This window comes from Thalassophryne amazonica, chromosome 15 (genome assembly GCF_902500255.1).
Source record: "Thalassophryne amazonica chromosome 15, fThaAma1.1, whole genome shotgun sequence".
Taxonomy (NCBI): domain Eukaryota; kingdom Metazoa; phylum Chordata; class Actinopteri; order Batrachoidiformes; family Batrachoididae; genus Thalassophryne; species Thalassophryne amazonica.
The window spans coordinates 63419456-63440670 of NC_047117.1; the positions used below are offsets into that span (position 1 = coordinate 63419456).

Here is a 21215-nt window from a genome sequence, read left to right on the forward strand (position 1 = left end):
AGAAAAGCTGTTGGAGATGGTGTACAAAGCAGAAGATGACCACTGCTAGCATTTCATGCGGTGATGTCCATCTTGCCTGCTGTTTCCTGCACTTAAAACCCAGATTTTCATCTTGTGTCAAGTCGCATATTAGCACAACATCATCACATATGCCAAAAGCGTGACCTGAAATACCCTGATCATCACATGTCCTATTGTATTGTCATAAAATGCAGATTTTAACCTCTGCTTGGATGCCGGTGTCATCGTTTTTATTAATTTTTTACTTTATTATTGTTGTAGTTTGCCATTGTAAGTTCTTGTGAGATATTGAAGTCTGTGCACATGCAGCCCCTGAAGTGTTTTGACCTTTGCACCTAATTGCCTCCGGCACATATTGTCACCAATAAAGATTGGTTGGTGATGCATTCAGGGTTCCACCAGAACACTCTATGTAGTTTCACATCAGAGCTTCAGACCTGCACTAAAAGCTTCAAAAAGACTAAAACTAAATCATAGAGACATAGTACTTTATTTGTGGAGGTAATAATTACTTTAAAAGCGATGGTTGAGGCCTGGCCATTCAGCTGACAGTGACAAATGCGTACCGTAGGTAACTGGAAGTAGATTTAGTTCACAGAATATTGCATTAGTGGAAGATGGATGATAAATGTGTGAACTTGATATCTAGAAAATATCAAATTCTCAGGATAAAAGCATTATGCTGTCAGGAGTTGGCAAAACATCAGAGATTTGACTGGCTGGCATTTTGTCACTGTCCCTCCTTTCACCTCCTGTGTCCAGACCTTGCAGTTTGCGCACATTCATGTATTCTGAGACCTTTTTGTGCGTTCTCTGCCAACAGAACTTTCAACTTAAAATGATGAATTACATGCAGCTTCTGTAAAGCTAGATGTCCTACACTCACGTTACAACAAAGAAGGAAAGAGAAAAATGAGGCCTACAGCTGTCAGATTGTGTGACTCCTTCAGCAGCTGGCAGGAAACAGAAAAAAATAGCACAAAATAGGACTTTAATGCAGCTGCATAGAGAACCAATGTCAGGGACTCACAGTGGTGCACAAACAACTCCTGATAATTATGGGGGGGGGGGGGGGTTATTTCATGCTTGCAAAAAGTGCCTTAACAAAACATGCTAATGGATCACTTAAAAATGTATTTCAAAACTATTTATTATGAATGTAGGGCAGCATTCATTAATCTGTGAAGTTTTTATTAATCATTTGTCTTTAAAGCTGCAGTGTGTAGGAATTAGGGGTATTTCTTAGAACATAGCATTCATAACTAAGAATGGGAAGGGAAGTCTGGGGTCCCCTGCACCCACTACCCGATCCCGGATAAGCAGTTGAAAATGAGTGAGTGAGAGAAATTGGAGTAGACCAGCATTTCATTGGTGTATAATGGGAACGGGCGCCATCATGGAGGCTCTCATGTTCAACCGTCTTGTAGGAACAGTAACCCAAAAGTGACATACTTACTCTGTCTTATACAGTTTGCACTGAGGCAGAAGACTGAAGAAAAAAGAAGACTCTGTGGTTGCTCCATTTACACTCCACTGGTTGCTTGTTCAGGCTAACAAGTTTGAGAAGTGACATTTTTTTATGACATGGCAATTAAATCCCCAGACTTTTAAATGTGCATGAATTGTAATTATCCAATATTAATAATTATTTTAACTGTCATTCCAGGTAAATCAACATGGCCTACGTTGGTATCCAGTCATTTTTGATTGCCCTTTGGGCCGTGATGGCAGATGCTTCCTGTAAGTTACAGTATATTCAGCTCATTTCTCGTGACGACTTATCTCTGGGAAAAGTTTCATAATATAACCTCTGACCCCCCAACTCCCACCCAATTCACAGCACTTCCTAAGGTTGACTGTAAAACCGATGTCGTAGCACAGTACAGCCGACAGACGACGCTGGAGTGCACCATCAAAGACACACAGAGTGATATAGAAATCCGAGTGGTCACTTGGACGAAAGCTGGTGAGGCTCTTCTGAGTTTTCATAACGGCAAAGTCACATCTGCAACCGGCGTTCAGTTTGCAGAACCTTCATGGAATTCGGCAAATAGGAACGTATCATTGCTGATCACCAACACTGGTATGGTGCATGCTGGCATTTACGAGTGTGAAGTGGTGACAATGAGAGGTCGTGACAAAAGAGAGATCAACCTCAGTGTCACAGGTGAGACACAGCACGGACACAGTGAAACAGGCATGTTAATGATGTGTACATAGTCTGCATGAGTAAACAGTGGTGGAGGGTACTTTCCTGGTCTGTCCGGTTGGTATTCCCCTTAAGAGGATGTTAGCTTTCTCTTTGCAGTTACTTTTTCTTTCACTATAAATGTCCAATTCAGAAATAAATGACAACACATTCAAATGTGTCGTTGGACTTCTGTGTCTAAGATCACAGTGAAGATTTCCGTTTTCTGATCATCTATACATGTATATGTATATTTTTAAAATTGCAGCTAAATACAGCAAACCAACTATAAGGTCTGTGCCAAAGACGATCGATCCGAATGCAGAAGCCACTTTGATCTGTAGCTCCAGTGGCGGTTACCCAGAAGGTCAGCTTCACTGGTTTGATGTCGACAACTATGAGTGGACAAAAAACATTAAAACGGATGTGACGCAGACCGACGTGGGTTTGTACAACCTCACCAGTAAGCTTCAGCTGGGATCCGTCTTGTCCAAGTACACCTGCGTGGTCTTCAATGCCAGTGGATCCAAAGAGGACGAAGCCACGTTTAATGTGCCGCCGGTTAGTTCAGGTATGTGCTTCTACGTCAGTGTTCGATACCTTTTCAGACGTTGACTTTCATGTGCACATAGTGTATAAGTTGCACCTTTTTTTTCTGCATTGTCAGCTTTTTAATTGAGGATTTTTGCGCATTGTACCCTTCAGTCAGATTAGCTACAAATCAAAGCAACGAGCAGTTGATGTTTGTCGCTTGATGGGTCTTCCCAGAGCGAGGCCAACTCGTGGTTACTTGCTGTTAATAAGTATATAAAATATATATAAAATGTTTGGCAGATTATAAAAAACAGGGAAGCTCAAAACTATCACAGTGAGCTTTTTTGTCCATGTTTGACTGCACAATGGAACCAGAGTTCAGTTGATTTGTTTCAGTTCCAACGTCTTTCACAATGACGTTCCTGTTTCACTGGTTAGCATGCTAACATCTCCGTAAGATGTCTTGTAAATCACTCCAGTTGTATTATCTGTTTGCAAAAAACACCTCTTTTTTTAGCTTTAGAAATGTTTGGCTGTTGTTGCAAATGTGGGGTGATGTGAAACATGGCATTTTTCACATCGTCTAAGAGCAGTGAAATGGAAAACTTTGAATGCTCTGTGATCATGGGACAAAGCACAAAGCTGCACAAGCATCTTGGCTCAGAAATGATACTGGTCTTACTATCTACATTATCATGCTTATAAAAGAAAACATCATTGGAACGTGTCTCGACATGTGACACAAAACCGGTTTTCTCATACAACCCCTGGCAAAAATTATGGAATCACCGGCCTCGGAGGATGTTCATTCAGTTGTTTAATTTTGTGGGAAAAAGCAGATCACAGACATGACACAAAACTAAAGTCATTTCAAATGGCAACTTTCTGGCTTTAAGAAACACTATAAGAAATCAGGAAAAAAAATTGTGGCAGTCAGTAACGGTTACTTTTTTAGACCAAGCAGAGGGAAAAAAATATGGACTCACTCAATTCTGAGGAAAAAATTATGGAATCATGAAAAACAAAAGAACGCTCCAATCAATCAATCAATCAATCAATTTTTTTTTTATATAGCGCCAAATCACAACAAACAGTTGCCCCAAGCATCACTAGTATTTTGTTGCACCACCTCTGGCTTTTATAACAGCTTGCAGTCTCTGAGGCATGGACTTAATGAGTGACAAACCGTACTCTTCATCAATTTGGCTCCAACTTTCTCTAATTGCTGTTGCCAGATCAGCTTTTCAGGTTGGAGCCTTGTCATGGACCATTTTCTTCAACTTCCACCAAAGATTTTCAATTGGATTAAGATCCGGACTATTTGCAGGCCATGACATTGACCCTATGTGTCTTTTTTGCAAGGAATGTTTTCACAGTTTTTGCTCTATGGCAAGATGCATTATCATCTTGAAAAATAATTTCATCATCCCCAAACATCCTTTCAATTGATGGGATAAGAAAAGTGTCCAAAATATCAACGTAAACTTTTGCATTTATTGATGATGTAATGACAGCCATCTCCCCAGTGCCTTTACCTGACATGCAGCCCCATATCATCAATGACTGTGGAAATTTACATGTTCTCTTCAGGCTGTCATCTTTATAAATCTCATTGGAACGGCACCAAACAAAAGTTCCAGCATCATCACCTTGCCCAATGCAGATTCGAGATTCATCACTGAATATGACTTTCATCCAGTCATCCACAGTCCACGACTGCTTTTCCTTAGCCCATTGTAACCTTGTTTTTTTCTGTTTAGGTGTTAATGATGGCTTTCGTTTAGCTTTTCTGTATGTAAATCCCATTTCCTTTAGGCGGTTTCTTACAGTTTGGTCAAAGATGTTGACTCCAGTTTCCTCCCATTCGTTCCTCATTTGTTTTGTTGTGCATTTTTGATTTTTGAGACATATTGCTTTAAGTTTTCTGTCTTGACGCTTTGATGTCTTCCTTGGTCTACCAGTATGTTTGCCTTTAACAACCTTCCCATGTTGTTTGTATTTGGTCATCAGTTTAGACACAGCTGACTGTGAACAACCAACATCTTTTGCAACATTGCGTGATGATTTACCCTCTTTTAAGAGTTTGATAATCCTCTCCTTTGTTTCAATTGACATCTCTCATGTTGGAGCCATGATTCATGTCAGTCCACCTGGTGCAACAGCTCTCCAAGGTGTGATCACTCCTTTTTAGATGCAGATCTGATGTGATGTAGGTGTTAGTTTTGGGGATGAAAATTTACAGGGTGATTCCATAATTTATTCCTCAGAATTGAGTGAGTCCATATTTTTTTCCTCTGCTTGGTCTAAAAAAGTAACCGTTACTGACTGCCACAATTTTTTTTCTTGATTTCTTATAGTGTTTCTTAAAGCCAGAAAGTTGCCATTTGAAATGACTTTAGTTTTGTGTCATGTCTGTGATTTGCTTTTTTTCTACAAAATTAAACAACTGAATGAACATCCTCCGAGGCCGGTGATTCCATAATTTTTGCCAGGGGTTGTATAAATAAAACTGGGTATGACTGTCTGCACCTGATAAAACAGGAATTCTCTTTGGAGTTACCTGCAGTTGCGCTTCATTGAGATCACTGGAGATGTTCGCGTTGAGCCGCACCTCCAACATCTGACCTGGACTTTATTTCCTGCCAAACAACACATCTTAAGATTTCAGAATGTTTTCTGCAAGTGTTTTCAACAATGTGTTTTCCACACAGTACCAGAGAAACACAGTATATGTTAATGTTAGAGAATTCATCATCAATATGTGGACCTTTTGAAGGAGACTAGAATATTGAGACAAAATGTAAACATTTGGAATGCCCAAACATTCCTGTTCCAAAAATAGTCAAATGTGGTTAAGTCTGGGAGCGTCACTGTGGAACCTCTCTGGGTCCTGGATGGCAATTGTTGACCTATGTAAAGTAATTTCTTTGCAGATGCACTGGCAGAAATATGGCTACATAAAGACAGACAGTCCAGTTTTCTTCTCAAGTCCACTTAATTATTATTACATTTTATTAATTTATTACATCTGCCAAGGACGTAATAAAGTCATCTGCGTTTATTTATTTGTCTCTGTCTGTCTGTCTCTCTGGCTGGGTGTTAAAGGATTACTTTAAAACTACTTGGCAGATTTTGACGAAATTTTCACCACAGATACATATTAGGCCATGGAAGAACCCAATAAATTTTGGAAGTGATCCGGATCTGGATCCAGATTCTGGATCAAGTTTCACTTTATATAGGCTTTGAAGGATTACTTTTCACAGGATTACATCAAAACTACTGCACGGAACACAAATACATATGAGACCAAGGAACAATCCATTAAATTTTAGAGGTGATCTGGATCCGGATCTGGATCCGGTTTCTGGATCCTGGATCACGTTTCCCTTTAAAGGTGATGGTCTTGTGGTTAAGTGTTGGGCTTGAGACCAGAGGATCCTTGGTTCAAATCCCAGCTTGACTGGAAAATTACTAAGGGCCCTTGGGCAAGGTCCTTAATCCCCTAGTTACTCCCAGTGTGTAGTGAGTGCCTTGTATGGCAGCACCCTGACATTGGGGTGAATGTGAGGCATTAGTGTAAAGCGCTTTGAGCATCTGATGCGGATGCATTCAAAAAATGGCTCATTAGATGAACTGAATTTAATTATGTGCAGGATTTCAATCTAATAAATATATGTAGCCCCAACTCAAATAAAACACATCCATGGAAGATGATGTAATTTAATTTAGTTGGGAATATATATTTATTAGATGGAATCCAATCCAATTAGTCAGTTTTTTTGAGTGTCATTCAAACAAATGACTCCCTGGATGAACTCAATTCATTTATGTGCAGGATTTCCATCTAATAAATATATGTAGCCCCAACTAAATGAAATTAAATTATCTTGCATGGATGCACTTTATTTGAGTTGGGGCTACATATATTTGTTAGCTGGAAATCCTGCTCATAATTTAGTACATCGAGTGCATCAGTTTTTTGAGTGAAAGTGCTATATATATATATATATATATATATATATATATATATATATATATATATATATATATATATATATATATATATATATATATATATATATATATATATATAAATAAATATAGTACAGTTATGGCATCCTGATATTCCGTTGTGATATAAAATTTCACTTGCAAAACTCTGCTTACTCGGCTTATCGGCTGTTATTTAAATACTGCCGTGTTGTTTATGTTCATTCATGCACATGAGAACACATTAAGGCTTTGTACTATTTTCTCTTTCGGGGTTTGTCGTGTTCTGTGTGACCTTCCCTGAAACTAGAGAGGTGGTTAACTTTTAAGAATATTTCTGCAAGTTCAGGACAAAACTGGACGCTTAACCAACAAAGTAAAATTTCAGCTTATTCTGTACTTACAGAATGACACGAGGCATGCAATTATTGTTCACAGTAATGCCAAAGTGTGCAAATGAAGTGCAAGCAAAGACTGTACATATGTGTGCACTTTTGGAGACATCTCCCTGTAAAAACTAAATAAGTAAAATAAAAATGAATAAAGCTTTGGAACACCACAAAAATTAATAACAGAAAAGAAAAAATAAATTAAAAAAATGATGGCTTGTTTTTTTCCTTGTGGTTGACCTTCACGTCTAATTCTTCTGCTGTGTTTTATCTGCCAGTAGTGAAGTGACATTTTTAACATGTCGTGCTAATGACTTGAGAAATGCACTTGGTCAAAATAAACTCTGTCAAACAGCATTTAACCTCCATCATTTAATTTGACAGGACAGGGAGGAGACAAGGACTCCAACTCCAACAAGTCCACAGTAGTTGCTCCTATGGTGGTCATCGGCTCGCTGATTGTGGGACTGCTCTTATTAATTATTGTGCTTTACAAAACGCGCAAGAGAGGTAAGTGTCAACACAAACCAGTTTGAAATGACACCAGACTTATAAGCATGAGATTTTAATAATTCCTGGTTTATTTTTCTACAAACAGAATACTTTAAAGTAGGGCTAAGTATCGCTACGGATTTCCTGAATCTACATATTTGATTCTATTTCACATGCTCACATGCTTGGACATGAGAGAAACTCAGAGAACTGTTGTACTACATTGAACACGAAAACCTGTAATGTGGTGTAGTGTTAAAAATATGAATGTCCACATGAAGAATTGATGCCAAAGATACCCTTCACTCAAATGTCTGTGTCTTGGTTAAGCAGTCTTTGAAACACTAACTCTTCATGTTCAGTACCACTGTACAGGCATACAGCTTGTTATTTTTATTTATTTATTGTGGTACACATAGAGAATTAGATGGACTCTTTTGTAGATTTCTTATCAATATCGTTAACATGGTGCCCTGTTAAATGCCTCTAAAGGTTTGTGGTGTATGTCATATTTTACTTCCATTTTTACACATCGTACTTAGTTTACCTCCATTTTGCACACTACTTATTTTTCCTCTGTTTTGCACGTTACTTATTTTTCCTATTTTCACCTTACTTTTTACCTCCATTTTGCAGATGCTGCTTACATTGCATCCATTGTGCATGTTATTTGTTTTGTCTCCATTTTACACATGCCACTTATTTTACCTCCATTTTGCACACTATTTATTTTATCATATTTTGCACATGCTACTTATTTTTCCTGTTTGCACATTACTTTTTAACCTTCATTTTGCACATGCCACTTACTGTGTTTTGCCTCCATTTTGCACATTACTTATGTTGCATCCATTTTACATTATTTGTTTTGTCTCCATTTTACACATGCCACTTATTTTACCTCCATTTTGCACACTACTTATTTTTTCATGTTTTGCACATTACTTTTTAACCTTTGTTTTGCACATGCCACTTACTGTGTTTTGCCTCCATTTTGCACATTACTTATGTTGCATCTATTTTACACATTATTTGTTTTGCCTGCAGTTTACACATGCTATTTATTTTACCCACATTTTGTACATGCTGCTTATTTTACTTCCATTTTGCACGTGCTACTTATTTTACTTACATTTTACAAATGCTATTTATTTTACCTCCATTGGATGCTACTGATTTTGCCTCAGTTTTGAACGTCCCACTTATTTTATCTCCATTTTGCACATCTTACTGTGTTACCTCTATTTTACTTTTGTCCAATTCTTTTCTGTTGTCATGGGTTTTTTCAAATCCAAGTTGTAACCAGACTTCAGTAGTGATTTTAGTGGAGTGTTTCCCCCCATATATTGTATTCCACAGATACAGTAAGATTGCATTGCATAAGAACCAGAGGTTGGTCACGTGAGACCAACAGGGTTATAGTGTCACAAATCCACTGGCAAATACATATTAAATCAACAATCTCAGGGTTCTATGAATCAATATTGAATCATTCAAATGAAGATTGATTTGAATTGGATTTTTTTTAACCAAGCCCTACTTTAAAATATTACAAAATAGATATGTCATTTCTGCACATATTGTTTTCCTGATGTTCCTTTACTGTGATGTGTGAGTATTACCTGAAACTCATAACACAAGTGAAAGTAGTTAACCAAACAATGTGCGTGCAGGGAAGTGCAGAAGATTGCAGAGCTGAGTGTGTGTGTGTGTGTGTGTGTGTGTGTGTGTGTGTGTGTGTGTGTGTGTGTGTGTGTGTGTGTGTGTGTGTGTGTGTGTGTGTGTGTGTGTGTGTGTTTTATGCCTAGTAGCAGGCATGTTTTTCTGGATGAGGAGTGTTTACTGTTACCGTTGAGGCCGTTGAAGCGGTGTCACACTCCTGTATGTAGGGAAATGTTTGCACAGTTTAACATCTTGTTCAGAGAGTCTGCACTTAATGTCAACTTATGTCATTTTCTCAGCAGGTGCCAAGAGGCACTCCGTGGTACCTCTTATTGGTACGTGTTCAGATCCTGCCACGGCTTCTGCTTCTCGCTCTTAATTCTCAAAATATTAACAGGCTCTTTTATGGGTTTTCGTTAAAAGGTTTTCATCTGTCTGCGCTTTAATTCTGCACTAAAACACGGGGCGGTTTCTGCAGCTGTCTGGCCTTCGGAGTGGTGTTAGGGTTTTTAAAGCTAAATATGTTGACGTTGCAGTCGCCTGACAAAAACCCAAATAGCACACGTGGTGCAACATAAAACAAGCTCAGTCACCACAAACGTGTTTCACATCTCATTCCAAACATGATGAAACTTGATCTCCTGCAGATTTTGAAACTTGGTTCACATATTTGGTAAAAGAACCGGTTGTCAGGAGGCTGAACTATGTCCACTAACCCCCCCCCCCCCCGCCCCCTTTTCCCCTGAATTCTAAAGCTCCTGTATGTCCAGTGAATTGACAATAATAAAAAAAATCTTCGAAACTTGATTCACTTTCCAAACAGTTTACTCTCATTTAGTAAGTGGTTACCAAAATAAATGAAGTTTAAGCGTCTGTTCAGACCGAGTGCTGTAGTTGCAGGTGATCTGCCTGGGCTGTTTCATTTACTAAATTTACATTCATTTGTTCATTCATATTTCTCTGTCCACTCAGATATGAGTTTATTCATATTTAAGCCTGAAAACCTCCAATTTTCTTCATCTATCTAGTCCCATCTAATGCATGTTTTCTGACATTATGTGTGCCAGTGGGAACGCGCTGTGTGGATCTAAATTTAGTGGGGTCGTGTCCTTGGAATTAAAGCTTCATCTTTTAGTTCTTGAAAAGACTAAATACCTAAAGAGCAGATATTTCCATCAAATTTAACTGCACTGTTGCAACCACAACTGTCAGTACTGTACACGTTATTACAGTGGCAGGCATGAATGCATAGTTAACCACTATGTTAAGAAATGTGAGTAGTACCATGTTTGCCCTACTGCGATAGACTGGCAGCTTGTCTAGGGTGTACCCAACCTAACATCCAGTGATCTCTGGGATAGGCTCCAGCCCCTTCCTGAAATTTAACTGGAATAAGTGGCTTCAGAAAGTGAATAGATGAATCAAAATCACTTATTCCTCTTTCCATGAATGTGAGTCTGTTTACAAATTCATAGACAAATAATTGACTTTTTATTATTGCCACAGCAAGTGGATTGCACAGCAAAATCAACCACAGTCATAATAACTATTACTCTAACAATCATAATTGTGTTTTTATGATATTATTAATATTTATTCTATGTTATATAGTTTATTTTAAATTATTCTCATCAGGATATAATTTATTATAATGTAAGAATTATAAGTAAAATTGTTATTGTCTGGCAAAGATTATACAGCGAGACTCTTGGGCATTTGTAGATTCAGAGAAAGCTTCCGATGGTGAGTATTTTAGACCATATGCCAAGGAAAAAGAAGAAGTATTAAGTCTTATATAGGCCCTGAGGCCCATTGGTGCCGTTGTATACGGTGCATGCAGAAAGTATTCACAGCGCTTCACTTTTTCCATATTTTATGTTACAGCCTTATTCCAAAATGTTTGAAATTCATTTTTTTTCCTCTCAAACGTCTACTCACAATACCCCATAACGACAACATGAAAACTTTTTAAGAAATCACATGTACATAAGTATTTACAGCCTTTGCCATGAAGCTCAGATTTGAGCTGAGGTACATCCTGTTTCATCTGATCATCCTTGAGATGTTTCTACGGCTTAATTGGAGTTCACCTGGGGTAAATCAGTTGATTGGACATGATTTAGAAAGGCACACACCTGTCTACATATAAGGTCCCACAGTTGACAGTGCATGTCAGAGCACAAACCAAGGATGAAGTCAAAGGAATTGTCTGTAGACCTCCGAGACAGAATTGTCTTGAGGCACAAACCTGGGGAAGGGTACAGAAACATTCCTGCTTCCATCCATAAATGGAAGAGGTTTGGATCCACCAGGAGCTGGCTGCCCACTTAAACTGAGCGATCGAGGGAGAAGGGCCTTAGTCAGGGAGTTGACCAAGATCCCGATGGTCACTCTGTCATAGCTCCGGCATTCCTCTGTGGAGAGAGGAGAACCTTCCAGAAGGACAACCATCTCTGCAGCAATCCAACAATCAGGCCTGTATGGTAGAGTGGCCAGACGGAAGCCACTCCTTAGTAAAAGGCACATGGTAGCCCACCTGGAGTTTGCCAAAAGGCACCTGAAGGACTCTAAGACTATGAAAAACCAAATTCTCTGGTCTGACAGGACAAAGATTGAACTCTTGGTGTGAATGCCAGGCATCATGTTTGGAGGAAACCAGGCACCATCCCTTGAGTCCCTAGATGTCCATCAGGTTTCTTGCATCAGTCCATTTTTTGTGACAGTTATTGATGCAATGGACTGCATGCACTGTTTGTGACATATGTCCGATTTCATATAATTCCAGTTTGTTGTTTACAGTTTAGCTTAGGCTAATGGTGTTTATATGCTATTTCCACTGTGTTCAGCCACCTCCAGATTTATCAGCATACTAAATTTTTATGGCTTTACAAACACAGTCAGACAGCTTGTTAATGACAACGTGGAGTTTTTGGCCATGGGTAGCATGTAGCCAAACAACCTCTTTTAGCGGCAAAAACAGTGCATGTCCCCAGAAGATTTAATTAATTTTAGGTTACCTATCATGCTGTAGACAATGGAACCAGATGAAGTACATGAACAGAAAAGGACGAAAGCTAGCATTTGACATCACTTAATGTTACTTAATTCATTGTTATTTTAACTTTGTAGTTGTGTGTAAATGGCAAAACATGTGTTTTAAATCTTTTATTTAGTTTGCTGGCTGGGGAATTTGTCATCCTGCAGATTTGATAAATATTGGTTACGTGCAATTTTGGAAACTCCTGCAGGCAGCTGGTGCAGAACATTTTTGTTGTGAAAGTGTAGTGACACGGACCCACAACAGGGGGCGTAAATGAACGGACAATAGAAGGAGTTAAATTTGAACACTTTACTGTTGTGAATGCCACAACCAAACACAGCAGATTATAGAATAAATACAAAGTCAATGGATAAAGGTGTCGTGTGGGCAGGCTTGACGATAGGAGACGTCCGTCTAGAGAAGAACCGGAACCACATGATTTCCTCCGCCACCGAATCCGAAGGATACTGGAGCCGCCAGGTCCCGAGTCCCTCAGGTGGCCACCGTCTCCGCGTGTCGGATCTGGTACTGCTGGCGAAGAGCAAAGACAGTCAAGTGTGGATGTGTGTACACCCAGTAACAACAATGGTGAGAATTCCACCTCCACCTCAAATCACACACTCGTGCAGCTCCTGTTTAACCACTTATCTGGTTGGGGTGTGAGGCGAAGCCATCGCTAATCACACCAAACGCCAATCCAGCAGATAAGGAAACACCACAGGAAAACGGCTGCAAAAAGAGCTCAGATTATTTGTCAGAGTTGACGATAGCTGAGAAGTTACCTCCGTAGAAGAACGACATCTCGGCGACGTGGTGGAGGTGTCATCCTGCTTTTATCCGGGGTGAGTGCAGATGATTGGTGACAGCTGTCATAGTTGATGAGTGACAGCTGTCACCTCGGCTGTTCCTGTGAGGCGGCAGCGCCCTCTCGTGCCTGAAGCCCGCACTTCAGGCAGGGCGCCCTCTGGTGGTGGGCCAGTAGTACCTCCTCTTCTGGCGGCCCACACAACAGGATCCCCCCCTCAACGGGCGCCTCCTGGCGCCCGACCAGGCTTGTCCGGGTGGCGACGGTAGAAATCGGCCAGGAGGGCCAGGTCCAGGATGAAGCTCCTCTTCACCCAGGAGCGTTCTTCGGGTCCATACCCCTCCCAGTACACCAAATATTGGAAACCCCGGCCCATTCGACGGACGTCCAGGAGCCGTCGCACTGTCCAAGCTGGCTCCCCGTCGATAATACGGGCAGGAGGCGGCGCCGGACCGGGTGTACAGAGGGGTGAGGTGTGATATGGTTTCAATCTTGAAATGTGGAATACAGGATGGATCCGCAGTGAGGCCGGGAGTCGGAGCCTCACTGCGGCGGGACTGAGGACCTTGAGGATCTTGAAGGGCCCTATGTACCAGTCCTTCAGTTTGGGGGAATCCACCTGGAGGGGAATGTCCCTTGTGGATAGCCACACCTCCTGCCCAGGCCGATATGCAGGGGTCAGGGACCGTCGACAGTCTGCATGGGTCTTTGCCCTCATCCGGGCCCTCAGGAAGGCCGAACGGGCGGTGCGCCACACCCGACGGCATCTCCGCAGGTGGGCCTGGACTGAGGGTACACCGACCTCTCCCTCCACCACAGGAAACAAAGGGGGCTGGTACCCCAGACACACCTCGAACGGGGAGAGGCCGGTGGCAGAGGACACTTGGCTGTTATGTGCATACTCGATCCAGGCCAGGTGTTCACTCCAAGCCGTCGGGTGTGCGGATGTGGTACATCGCAGGGCCTGCTCCAGCTCTTGGTTAGCCCGTTCAGCCTGTCCGCTGGTCTGAGGGTGATACCCAGACGAGAGGCTCACGGTGGCCCCCAGCAGAAACTTCTCCACACCTGCGAGGAAAACTGGGGACCATGATCTGAGACGATGTCTGTTGGTATCCCATGCAGACGTACGACATGGTGGAACAGGAGATCCGCTGTCTCCTGGGCTGACGGGAGCTTCGGGAGGGCCACGAAGTGGGCCGCCTTGGAGAACCGGTCCACTATCGTGAGGATGGTGGTGTGCCCCCGGGACGGTGGGAGGCCCGTGACGAAATCCAGACCAATGTGGGACCAGGGGCGATGAGGCACAGGAAGCGGCTGGAGGAGTCCCTGTGCCTTTTGGTGGTCCGCCTTGCCCCTGGTGCAGGTGGTGCAGGCCTGGATGTAAGCCCGGACGTCAGCCTCCAGGGACGCCCACCAGAAGCGCTGCCGGACCACTGCCATGGTCCTACGCACCCCTGGGTGACAGGAGAGCTTGGACCCGTGACAGAAGTCCAGGACGGCAGCCCTAGCTTCTGGTGGGACGTATAGTCTGTTCTTTGGCCCTGTTCCGGGATCCGGGCCAAGGCCTCCCAGACGGTCTTCTCCACGTCCCAGGTAAGGGTGGCCACAATAGTGGACTCCGGTACGATGGGTTCCGTTGGATCCGACAGCTCGGTTTTGACTTCATGTTCATGCACCCGGGACAAGGCATCTGACCTCTGGTTCTTGGTCCTGGGGCGGTAGGTGATTCGGAAGTCAAAACGACCGAAGAACAGTGACCAGCAGGCTTGCCTGGGGTTCAGCCGCCTGGCAGTCCTGATATACTCCAGGTTCTGGTGGTCAGTAAAAACCGTGAAAGGCACAGGCGCTCCCTCCAACAGGTGTCTCCACTCCTCAAGAGCCTCTTTCACCGCTAGGAGTTCTCGATTGCCCACGTCATAGTTCCGTTCTGCTGGGGTCAACCTGCGGGAGAAATAGGCACACGGGTGAAGAACCTTATCGGTCTCTCCGCTCTGGGATAGCACGGCTCCTATCCCTGAGTCAGAGGCGTCCACTTCAACCACAAACTGGCGACTGGGATCGGGCTGCACCAAGACGGGTGCAGTCGAGAAGCGCTGTTTCAACTCCCTGAACGCGGCTTTGCACAGATCCGACCAGGTGAAGGGGACTTTTGGAGAGGTCAGGGCTGTCAGGGGACTAACTACCTGACTATACCCCTTAATGAACCTCCTGTAAAAATTGGCGAAGCTGAGGAACTGTTGCAGCTTCCTACAGCTCGTAGGTTGGGGCCAGTCTCTCACCGCCGCGACCTTGGCCGGATCCGGGGCGACGGAGTTGGAGGAGATGATAAACCCCAGGAAGGACAAAGAGGTGCGATGAAACTCACACTTCTCACCCTTCACAAACAGCCGGTTCTCCAACAACCGCTGCAGGACCTGACATACATGCTGGACATGGGTCTCAGGATCCGGAGAAAAGATGAGTATATCGTCCAGATATACGAAGACGAATCGGTGCAGGAAGTCCCGCAAGACGTCGTTAACCAAGGCTTGGAACGTCGCGGGGGCGTTGGTGAGGCCGAACAGCATGACCAGGTACTCAAAGTGACCTATCGGGGTGTTAAATGCCGTCTTCCATTCGTCTCCCTTCCGGATCCGAACCAGGTGATACGCATTCCTAAGATCCAGCTTAGTAAAGATTTTGGCTCCATGCAGGGGGGTGAACACGGAATCTAACAATGGCAACGGGTATCGGTTGCGAACCGTAATCTCATTCAGCCCCCTGTAATCAATGCATGGACGGAGTCCACCATCCTTCTTGCCCACAAAAACGAAAACTGCACCCATCGGGGAGGTGGAGTTGATTGATTCGCGCTCAGGTCGTGAGAGGTTGTACAGCCTGCTGGACGGGAACTCAACGCCTGGAATCAGATCAATGGCACAATCATACGGACGGTGCGGGGGAAGGGCGAGTGCCAGATCCTTGCTGAAGACATCAGCAAGATCGTGGTACTCAACCGGCACCGCCGTCAGATTGGGATGGACTTTGACCTCCTTCTTAGCATGTAAACCGGGAGGAACCGAGGATCCTAAACACGCCCGATGGCAGGTTTCGCTCCACTGAACCACCACCCCAGACGGCCAATCAATCCGGGGATTGTGTTTCAACATCCACGGGAAGCCCAAAATTACGCAGGAGGTAGAAGGAGTCACAAAAAACTCGATCTCCTCCCGATGATTCCCAGACACCACCAGAGTTACAGGTTGTGTCTTGTGCATGATTAAAGGGAGAAGGGTGCCATCTAGTGTCCGCACCTCCAATGGCGAAGGAAGCGCCACCAGAGGGAGCCCTACCTCCCTTGCCCATCTGCTGTCTAGCAGATTCCCTTCGGACCCCGTGTCCACCAGTGCTGGGGCTTGAAGGGTTAAATCCCCGCTCAGGATTGTAACTGGGAGTCGTGTGGCAATATTTGTGTGTCCCACGTGAATGTTATGACCCCCCCTTAGCCCAGTCTCTAAGGGCGGGTGTTGTCGTTTTGGCCGTTTGGGGCAGTTTTTCTGTGTGTGCTCTTTTGAGCTGCAGAGAAAACACTCCCCACGGACCAGCCTCCTCATTCTGTCAGCTGTTCTCATTTTGGCCCTGTGCGTTTCCCTAGCAATGTCAGCAGGGGGAGCTGTTGCCCCACGGAGCGCTGCGGCTGTGGAGCGTGGGGAGGGCGGAACCTTTTGAACCCGGAAGGGAGAGGGACGGCGCATGCCCGGCCACGCCCTTCGCCTCGCTCCCGACGGCGTTCCTCCAACCGATTGTCTAACCGTATAACGAGATCGATAAGCCCATCTAAATCCCGCGGTTCTTCCTTAGCTACCAGGTGCTCCTTCAGGACCGACGACAGTCCGTTTATGAAGGCGGCGCGGAGTGCAACGTTATTCCAGCCGGACCTCGCAGCCGTGATGCGGAAGTCGACTGCATATTCGGCTGCGCGCCGGCGCCCCGGTCGCATTGACAGCAGCACTGTTGAAGCGGTCTCTCCTCTGTTAGGGTGATCAAACACTGTTCTGAACTCCCTCACAAACCCAGTATAAGAGGTAAGGAGCTGTGAGTTTTGCTCCCAAAGCGCTGTAGCCCAAGCGCGTGCCTCACCACGAAGTAAGTTAATAACATAAACCACCTTGCTGGCGTCAGACGCGTACATCACGGGTCGTTGTGCAAAGACGAGCGAACACTGCATCAGAAAGTCCGCGCACGTCTCCACACAACCTCCGTAAGGCTCTGGGGGGCTTATGTATGCTTCAGGGGATGGTGGGAGGGGTTGTTGAACGACCACTGGAACATTCATATCTTGCACAGGGTCGGCAGGAGGAGGAGCTGCAGCAGCGCCCTGAGCGCTCGCTGCCACCTGTGCAGAGAGAGCCTCCACCCTGCGGTTCAGGAGGATGTTTTGCTCGGTCATCTGATCCAACCGAGCCGTAAAGGCGGTGAGGATGTGCTGCAACTCACCAATCACGCCTCCTGCAGACGCCTGTGCACCCTGCTCTCCCATTGGCTGTTCAATTGCTGGGTGACACCCCTCGGAGTCCATGACGCTGGCCGAGATATCCTGTTGTGAAAGTGTAGTGACACGGACCCACAACAGGGGGCGTAAATGAACGGACAATAGAAGGAGTTAAATTTGAACACTTTACTGTTGTGAATGCCACAACCAAACACAGCAGATTATAGAATAAATACAAAGTCAATGGATAAAGGTGTCGTGTGGGCAGGCTCGACGATAGGAGACATCCGTCTAGAGAAGAACCGGAACCACACGATTTCCTCCGCCACCGAACCCGAAGGATACTGGAGCCGCCAGGTCCCGAGTCCCTCAGGTGGCCACCGTCTCCGCGTGTCGGATCTGGTACTGCTGGCGAAGAGCAAAGACAGTCAAGTGTGGGTGTGTGTACACCCAGTAACAACAACGGTGGGAATTCCACCTCCACCTCAAATCACACACTCGTGCAGCTCCTGTTTAACCACTTATCTGGTTGGGGTGTGAGGCGAAGCCATCGCTAATCACACCAAATGCCAATCCAGCAGATAAGGAAACACCACAGGAAAACGGCTGCAAAAAGAGCTCAGATTATTTGTCAGAGTTGACGATAGCTGAGAAGTTACCTCCGTAGAAGAACGATATCTCGGCGACGTGGTGGAGGTGTCATCCTGCTTTTATCCGGGGTGAGTGCAGATGATTGGTGACAGCTGTCATAGTTGATGAGTGACAGCTGTCACCTCGGCTGTTCCTGTGAGGCCGCAGCGCCCTCTCGTGCCTGAAGCCCGCACTTCAGGCAGGGCGCCCTCTGGTGGTGGGCCAGCAGTACCTCCTCTTCTGGCGGCCCACACAACACATTTTGCCATGGCTGATGCAGATGATGCAGATGGTCAAAAGTATCTAGCTTCAAGTATTTAGGCTGAGAATGAAGGTGGGCTGGATGAAGTGGAAGGAAATAAAATCAGACAGGCTAAATGTTCAGCTGTACAAAGAAGTCATTCGACCAGTCCTGCTGTATGGAGAAGAGATGTGGTTAAAAAGACAAACCACAACTGGAAGGAACAGAAATACGGATGCTGTGATGGATTGTGTTGGTGTCGTTGAAATAAAATTAGAGAAGTGAAGATATCAGAAAGAACATTACAGAGATAAACATGACCATGAAAAAGCACGAAATGAGACTGAAATGGTTTTGTCATGTGGCTCAGCGCATTCACTATATTAGTAGTACAACTATGGTGGAACCAGTCAAGTGGAAAGAAGAATTAAAGAGAGACAGAAGCTGAGATGAGGTGATGTGATTCAGAAGGAGATGAAGCCCAAGTGAATCTCAAGACAAGAGGATCCGACTGGTCAGGGAAGCCGAACCCGCACCCGGGTACAATACACAATACTGTACATGCGGACAGTTATAGTCACCGAAAAAGGCCTTAGTGACATTACTAGCATTTCTTATATTTGTTAGCGATTTTAATAATTGGGCAGCGCAGTCTTGTTTGAGGGCAGGTGCTAAAGGTGTAAAATATGACGCATATGATGTAATTTCTCTAATCCTGGGGACAGAAACATGGCACTTTCTCTGAGATTTTGGGCAAATTATATGCAAAGAAAGTGAAAATGAAAAGAAAAAATGATGATGCGGTGGAAAGTGGACATGTAAAGATTGTCTAGTGGATAAGAGTTGGGCTTGAGACCAGAGGATCCTTAATTCAAATCCCAGCCTGACTGGAAAATCACTAAGGGCCCTTGGGCAAGGTCCTTAATCCCCAAGTTGCTCCCGGTGTGTTGTGAGCACCTTGTATGGCAGCACCCTGACATCGGGGTGAGGCATTATTGTAAAGCGCTTTGAGCATCTGATGCAAATGCAAAAAGCGCTATATAAATGCAGTCCATTTACCGTGTGTTGTGGTTCATTTATGACCCGGAGCTCAAACGTGTTGAAGCATTTGTGCAGGCGTGAGAATGCAGCTACTCTGGTTAGCTGTGTAGGCTAACGCTTACCGACACCACGTCTCCCATTTGCCTTGTCTTCCCTTCTTCACTGGGAACCAAAAAACTGCACTTTTCGCGACTGCCTCGGTGATTGCAGCCGAAAACAAAACAGTACACCATTTTCCCGTGTGAAATTATGCTGTGTATATATTGCGCAACGGGAGCGGCTGTCCCCATAAGTGGTCAAATCCCACAATATCATGCAGGGTTCAAACAAGCCTGTGCTGTCCTATTGCTGCATTGGCCAGACTATAATGCAGCGGTTTTGGTGGGGGGAGGGAGCATGTGTCCTGGAAATGCATATGAAAAATATGGGGTTGCTTTATAATCATAGACTGGACATTAGAATGTCATATACCTGCACCACAGTAAGTGGTGATAAACCCTCCTGCTTGTTAACAACCATCTCTATCCTTTAAGGACAGGTAAAGTCATGGTGTGGGGTACAATTTGTGCTAATGATGCTGAATACTGTTTTAACACTGCAATCGCTTATCTACCAAACTTTACCAAGATCACCAAGAAAACCAGCATAAAACATTAACAAATAATACAATAATTCGCAATTATTGACAAATATTATTGCCCGTTTTCCCAGGCGCCTCCCCCTTTCCCCTTGGTAGTTTCTTTATTTTCATTACTCAGACTATATCAGGACACATTTCACTATTAAGAAAGAAAGCAGTGGAATCACACCACAGTGTACACTGTGTATGTCCACCTCCCACCATTATTGTCCCCAGAATTCTGCAGCACCCCCTCATTACTAACAACAACAATTGGTTTAGGTTCATGCACACCCCAGTGTAGAAAGTTATTGTACTACAATTTTATGCATTCAAACCTGTTTTTTCTCTTTACTGTGGTTTTATTAGTCTTATTGTCAAATAAAACCATTTTCTTTTTCAAAAACATGATTAGTCTTCAGGAAATGTTTGTCCAAAAAAATGTTTCTTGAAAAGGGGGGGTTGTCTTATAATCAGAGCTGTCTTATATTCAGGCTAAGACAGTTCACTTACTTGAGTTAGACCGCTTTATTTGTACTGAAGAACATGTTCTGTGGTGACACTGTTTTTAGGTTCTTGCTGATTATTAGTCATGGTTTAAGTTTTTTTTCTGTCATTGACATGAATCTTCTTTCACCACTGGGTTGTCTGGGACTCTCTCTATGATTTTCCAGTTCTTTTGCACTGGGGGGGATTCTCCTAAAAAGAAAAAAAAAAACATTTTGAGTGTGTGTTCTGTCTAATTTGTTACAGGGGAGCCTGAGGCAAGTCCTGCAAATGATTACACAAGAACTGATGAAGGTAAACTTGCATTAGTTTGATTCATTTCTGCCAGTAAATGACTATACTGGGAGGTTTATTGCCGTTTGTCATCAGTTAGATTTAATGCAATTTGCCTGTTTTTTTTTTTGCAGATGAGCAACTTCAGGACGTCTGAGGTAGTTTCAACCTTTTGTCTTAGAATAGAGCCAGTTACCTTTAATTACATGGGTAATTCTCTCTCTGTTTCTCTGCAGGGATTACAGCATACAACATGAATGTCTTCATTTCCAGACAGTCTCAGAAATGTAATACTTCCTTGTTTGTTTA

General features: G+C 43.9%; 1 protein-coding gene across 3 annotated transcripts in view; it reads left to right on the forward strand.

The window, feature by feature from the left end:
* The window catches only part of zgc:174863 (uncharacterized protein LOC100136852 homolog), a 29730-nt gene that overhangs the window by 7760 nt on the left and 755 nt on the right, over positions 1–21215 (forward strand). For all 3 annotated transcript variants that reach the window (XM_034188173.1, XM_034188175.1, XM_034188176.1), the window contains 8 exons: positions 1688–1761; positions 1862–2188; positions 2478–2780; positions 7510–7635; positions 9579–9614; positions 20880–20927; positions 21041–21064; positions 21143–21215. The exon at positions 21143–21215 is cut by the window's right edge and continues 755 nt beyond it. In XM_034188173.1, coding sequence (XP_034044064.1) covers positions 1698–1761; positions 1862–2188; positions 2478–2780; positions 7510–7635; positions 9579–9614; positions 20880–20927; positions 21041–21063 — 927 coding nt within the window. In that variant the 5' untranslated portion in view covers positions 1688–1697 and the 3' untranslated portion in view covers position 21064; positions 21143–21215. The remainder of the gene's footprint in view (positions 1–1687; positions 1762–1861; positions 2189–2477; positions 2781–7509; positions 7636–9578; positions 9615–20879; positions 20928–21040; positions 21065–21142) is intronic.